The sequence below is a fragment of the Aplysia californica genome, unplaced genomic scaffold, assembly GCF_000002075.1.
Source record: "Aplysia californica isolate F4 #8 unplaced genomic scaffold, AplCal3.0 scaffold00033, whole genome shotgun sequence".
Classification (NCBI taxonomy): Eukaryota; Metazoa; Mollusca; class Gastropoda; order Aplysiida; family Aplysiidae; genus Aplysia; species Aplysia californica.
The window spans coordinates 300,387-306,742 of record NW_004797303.1 but is presented as its reverse complement, the minus strand read 5'-3'; the positions used below and the strand labels follow the sequence as shown (position 1 = coordinate 306,742).

The 6,356-nt window shown below is 42.1% G+C and overlaps 1 protein-coding gene across 5 annotated transcripts in view; it reads right to left on the bottom strand.

The window, feature by feature from the left end:
- Positions 1 to 6,356, bottom strand: part of LOC101859384 — a 31,738-nt gene that overhangs the window by 9,748 nt on the left and 15,634 nt on the right. For all 5 annotated transcript variants that reach the window (XM_035973823.1, XM_035973824.1, XM_013091330.2 and 2 more), the window contains 3 exons: positions 3,704 to 3,796; positions 2,370 to 2,687; positions 281 to 583 (listed from right to left, as the gene is read on the bottom strand). In XM_035973823.1, the coding sequence (XP_035829716.1) occupies positions 281 to 583; positions 2,370 to 2,687; positions 3,704 to 3,796 (714 nt within the window). The remainder of the gene's footprint in view (positions 1 to 280; positions 584 to 2,369; positions 2,688 to 3,703; positions 3,797 to 6,356) is intronic.

Here is a 6,356-nt window from a genome sequence, read left to right as displayed (position 1 = left end):
CTCTCTCTCTCTCTCTCTCTCTCTCTCTCTCTCTCTCTCTCTCTCTCTCTCGCACACTCTAACACATACGCACATACTCTCTAACATACACACATACACACTCACACACACACACACACACACATACACACACACACACACACACACACTCACACACTCTCTCTCACACACACACTCACACACAAACACTCTCTCTCTCTCTCTCTCTCTCTCTCTCACACACACACACACACACACACATACACACACACACACATACATGATACACACACGCACTCACCTGTGAAAAAGACGATGACTTCTGTCGTCAAGTCGTAGCACCCACTAGGATGTTCTGCCCGACAACTACAGCTGGTCTCGTTGAGACAAACCGACAACAAGGGGGGGACAAACTTCCCGTCAGTAACGTCCCGACCCCCACACTGTAGAGAGATGTCTGAGGCAGAGATTTCTGGGAATCCCCCATCGACGTGACACTCCACACTGTGTTCTGTGCCTGCTTCAAGACCAATGATGTTACCTGCACTGGCACCAGTGAAAGTTTTACCTTCGATGATCAGTGTAGGGGCCGTTTTGGGAGGTTCTGGTGAGAGGATAGTATTCATTAAACACTGCACATAGGAAAACAAAGGTCAGGGTTAAGATACATTAGTGTCACAAATAGTGCGCAAACAAAAATCAAAGCGAAAGATATGTGTGATAAGTAATGTTCACGCCTAAAAAAAAAAACAACGTGAAAATTAATGTGTACACAAAAAAACGAAAGTCAAGTTGCATGTGATAGGTAATGTGAACACCAAAAAAACAAAGATCGAGATACGAGTGACACACAAAAAAACAAAGGTCAAGATACGTGTGACACACAAAAAAACACAAAGTTAAGACACATGTGATAGGTAATGTGCGCACCAAAAACACAAAGGCCAAGATAGGTGTGATAGGTAATGCTTCGTTTATGTTGCCAGACTGTGACTCAGTGGTTATAAGGCTCTCCTCCAAAAGGCCAATCGTTTTTCACAGTACAGTAGGGGGGCTCTCGTGGCCTAGAGGTTAAGGTGTTCGCCTCTCTTTCAATGGTCGCGGGTTCGAATCCTAGTAGCGACCGAACAATTTTCTACTCTAAATTTTTTTCCTTTCATCTTCTTTCCTTCTCTCTTGCAATATTCTGTCGTCTGTTTTCGTCTCCACTTTCTTCTCCCACCCCCTCACCTCCTTTGCCCCCTCCTATGGACTCTTGACCTTTTCTGCAGCCTTTCTACTGCTACCCCTTGGCTCCTGCCTGTCTATCAGCCACACCCCTGATCTTCTGGTAGGAAAGCTCTACACCTGGCCTTCTCGGACAAGGGCGAAAAATCTCTGAGGTCCCATGTGCTAGCGGCGCACGCTTAAAGATCCCTTGGTGATCTAAAATCGATAAGAGTAGGCTTCGGCCGCCACCTGGGCGAAATTCAAAATTTCCTTCCAACTGAAAATGTTAGGTGTGTCCCGCGTACTCATATGGCCTTATGCAGTTGCGAGCGCCGTAAAACACTTACCAAAAAGTAAAAAAAACAAAAACAACAACAACAACAGTACAGTCTTTTCATCTGTGTGCGGACATACTCACTGCAGAAATGGCTGGCCACACAAGTGTTGATATAGCCAGCTCCCGAAATGCACGAGAAAGAGCTAAACTAAACCTCACGTAAGGATTATATTAAAATTTTCCTGTTATCCTTCACCATGCAGAAAAAAGAGGGCACGGATGGCAAGTTCAGTAATACCCACATTTAATTAACAGGGCCATTAAATTTAAAGTTTCTGTTAGCCCACTTCACAGAAACAAGAATCTGCTGAGCTAGGAAAAACGATCAACTCATTCAAAATAGGAAAACACTGATTTGTCGAACTAAATACGAATGAAAACTTTTCAAGGATTTTTATAACATGTCAATCTCGAGAACTTTGTTTTTGGATTTCGTTCTGGGTAACAGATTTGCTGTTGCTTCACGTACAACAAGCATAAATTGCTTTGGTGAATTTCTTTTTGAAATTAAGTTTCGTTTTGTAAAAATGAGTGAACTGACATTATTGGGTTAACTTGATCATGGGGGGGGGGGGGGGGGTTGAGGTAACTAAAACCCTCAAATTTCTATTTGTGATTAGTTAAAGCTTCAATATGTGTGAGTTTGAGATCGGTAAAAGTTTTGCTGTTTGCCGTGGAACCGCTTGATAAAAGGAAACAGCACAGAATCTTCTTGCTATGAATATATATATATATATATATATATATATATATATATATATATATATATATATATATATATTTATAAACTGACTGCTAATTACATTCTCGTGTTTTACATCTGTTCCACAAAAACCCTCCTCACCTCGGACATAGACATGTACAGGTGGACTGTCTCTGCTCAAATCTCCAAAAGCTCTGTTCACTGCGTTACACTGGAAGTCATGATTACCTCCCCTTGAAGGCACAAAGATGTAGGAACACTTGTTTTCTGTATTCCTACAAGAATCAATATTTTGTGTTCCTGGTGGCGTCATAGTGAGGGTAAAATCTGCTACTGGGGAGACAATTTTCACAGAACATTCCATTGTTATATCCGGAGTAGCTGACGGACACATGTTATACGTTCCGGACTCCTCTGGTCTCACGTTTTTTCTCTCCAACGTGACGTCTTCAGGGCCATCTGGAAACAAAGATGACAACAGAAAAAAAGGACACAATTAGGGAATAGAGCAATTATGAACATACATGTACTGATGGTACTGAGCAAAAGTGAAGGGCGAAGAGAAACAAATGGATAATGAAAGACGAGAAAAACAAACCAACCCAATTTTTCCATTGCGTTACTTATTGCTTAAAAAATAAAAGAGCACAACGCCTCCAAACTTGCCCATAAACATTAAATTGATGGTAGTAGGCCTACCCATCTCTCTCAGCTTAAGTACTGTTAATACAGTCGAACCTGCTCTACTAACCACCAGCTGTCCAAGACAATTACGTAGACAAACAAACACTTCCCAATTCCCCATAGTCTTTTTTCAATAAGATAAGATAAGATAATACTTTATTATCCCAGAGGGAAATTTTTCTTGGCTGTACAGAAACGTAAAAACACCTGCAGGTATACATATAAATTTAAATTATATAAAACTCTTATAAACAGTCAATATGAAAAGAAAAGTAAAGCTGACAAAATGTATATATCACATCAGATGCATCATTCGACCACATGCAGGAATTTAATTACAAGACCTTTAGAGTTATAGATACATACTCGAAAGAGCAATACACATTGATGCTTATTCTGACAATATTATAATGACACTGTCCAAAAGGATCCTCAGTCTAAGACGACCACTGAGGATACTGAGTTCAGAATAGGGTATTGACTACCCATGCTAACACAGGTAGATATTCAGCTTTTTGTCAGAGAGGTGTAAAGATTCACAGGGCAAACATGGGTTGAGCCATCCAGCCAAGTCCTCAAAAACAGCGCACAGTTCCAACAGATATGTCAACTGAAAGCCAAGGCCATGATCAAGTCTACTGTGTTGCGGAGATCCAAACTGTTGAGGAATATGGAAGACTGACACAAACATCTTCACATCGATAGTGCTCTGTATCAAGTTACGACACAACAGACAGATACAGTGTACAGGTACTGAGTATTTAAAATCCAGAAAAATTGAGAACACCTACATGCAAACTGGACGATCTTGGAGACAGAGGGGCTTGCTTGACCCAGGGAAGACTTGGAACGACACGTCAACCTCTGGCTTTCGTTGTTGTTCCCTGAAATGTCAAGTTATAAAACAGGCTCAGATGTCTGCTAACACATTTGGGAATAATTTCACAATGAGAATGGACCGTTACCGCGATTGCACTGGAACAAAGGGTCAAGTCTGTGCCTTTCTTAATTAAAACAACAAACAAACGAAACAAAAAAACCAACAACGACAACAACAATAACAATATTTAATTAACCTCCCGGGTTCTGTAGAAAGGTTTACCAACCTTGGGACTCAAAAGAGCTGAAGACAAGAGTACAAGGGTGAAAAAATATAAATGTCCATATCTTAATTAATTTTAAGGGGCCCTACACAAGTACGTTCCAACCAGGCGGTTTTAATCGGAGTGGGAACCGGCGTTCGAACCGCAGGACCCACTGGCTTGACAAGTGGCGAGGTGAGTGAAGGGCTAAAGGACTTGAGCCCCACCCACTCCCACCCCCAACTCTTTCCCTCCGCAAATTAATGTTTCTTCTAATAAACGAGATAATCAGTTGAAACCGTTAAAACTGTTTCATAATCTTCCGCCTCCGCCTTTAGTTGTATGCGGTGAACACACATGCTTGCTCGTTTATTCAATCACTGTAGTCACCGCTTACAAGGGTAGTAACCTAAAAGCCAATCAAATGTGTTTAGGGCTCTGCAAAGGATGATCCCATTCCCACGGTCCTTTCTTAATGAAACTCTTCTTGAAAAAAGGTAAAAGAAACAAACGAGAGCCCGCGGAAACTGTTATTAGAGATGGCTCGTTCTCTGCCAGCACAGACAATGGGGGGAAAGTTCATGACTCACTTTCCCCAGAGACCCAGTAACCAAAACACGCTCATGGGCCCACGTTTCAGGAAAGCCTTGCTTTCTGCGACCCCACAGCTTAATCCCGTTACTGTTGTATGTTTGCGTTTGCGTGTTTAATTAATTAATTAATTAATTCGTTAAGCAATTAACTAATTATTTTTCGGTTAGTGTTTTACGGCGCTCGCAACTGCATAAGGTCGTATGAACGCGGTTGCGTGTGAGTGTGTGAATGAAACATACTCACACATATCTGGAATGTCCTCTGAACCAAGGAAATTTTACCTTTGAACTCTACCTACCCTGATTTCTCAGCCCTACCCACATTTTGAACCACCCACCGCCACTGGGCTTGACCAGTCTACAAAACTGCTATCTAGTTCATGAGTTCATCGCAGAACATCGCTGAGTTTCCAAAAGATTTTTTTTCTTTCAAGAACGTATCCAAATTTCATTATGGACGGTCAGGGTCCATTATCTGCAGATATACCACAATGACGCATGCAGCGTATCCCATGGACAGCTAGAAAAACAAATGAACAAAGTATTGGTTGAAGCAACTTGCAGACGACCGTTTATGACGAATAATAATATACGAAAGCGACAGGTAAAAATTATTGGGCACACAATGCGGAAAGAAGCATAGGAGAATATTGTAACAACAGGCAAGTTTGATGGAAAGAGAGGCAGAGGCAACCAGAGGGAAAAGATACTGGACAAATAAACAACATGTCTGGGAACAGCAAGAACGACGGACACCATCGCTGCAACGCAAGACAGAGTGAAGTGGAGGTCCATGATCGCCCACACCAGTCGGCAACGCACCAGATGATGATGATGATACCACAATATTGAAATGTCCATAGAAAAAACCAATCTCAGTCTGATAATTACATTAAGCTCAATCCTTTTTATCGCTTCATACTGCAATGTGGTCTTCATTTTGAGGATGTTGCTGCTGTCTACAAAATCCTGTCATGTTGAGCATTTCAGCGTGGAATACTTCCTGGACCTCATGATATTCTGGTAACAACTGGCTTCGGGTCATACACAGTATCAGGGGTTCTCTTGATCTAGAGGTTACGGCTTTGCCTCCCATTCAATAGGACCCGAGTTCGAAACCTGACAGAGACGGAAACTTTTCTTCTCTAAAGTTTTTTCCTTCGACCCCCTCTCCAAAACCAAGTTTTGTTGTATGCTTTCCTTTCCACTTCCTGCCCCCCCCCCCCCTTGTCCCCTCCTTTGGGGTCCTGGCTCTTTCTGCATTCTTTCTACTCCTACTCCTTCGCTCCTTCTTACTGCTGTTTTTCAGCCTCACCCCTGATCTTAGGGTAGGTAAGATCTAACACCTAGCCTTCTCGGATAAAGGGGAAAAATGTCGGAGGGCCTGTGTTCAAATTACGCACGTTAAAGATCCTGTGGTGGTCCTAAAATCGATAAGAGTAGGCTTCCGCCGCCACCAGCGCAAAATTCAAAATACATTCTTTCTAAACTGAACATGTGTAATGTGTCCCGCGTGCTCATAAGACCTTATGCAGTTGCGAACGCCGTAAAACACTTACCAAAACAAACAAAAACGTACGTTACAATTAGATCTATTAATATGGAACAGGTAAACAAGCCCACCAGCCCAACATCTGACATGCAGCATTGTTCTATGTCTCCCAGCCGCACCGAGGCCACAAAAATGAAAACAATTAATGGCTGTCCTAAACAATCACTGGGAAGTACTCAAATCTACTTCGTCTTTAACTCCACTTTCTAACTCACCC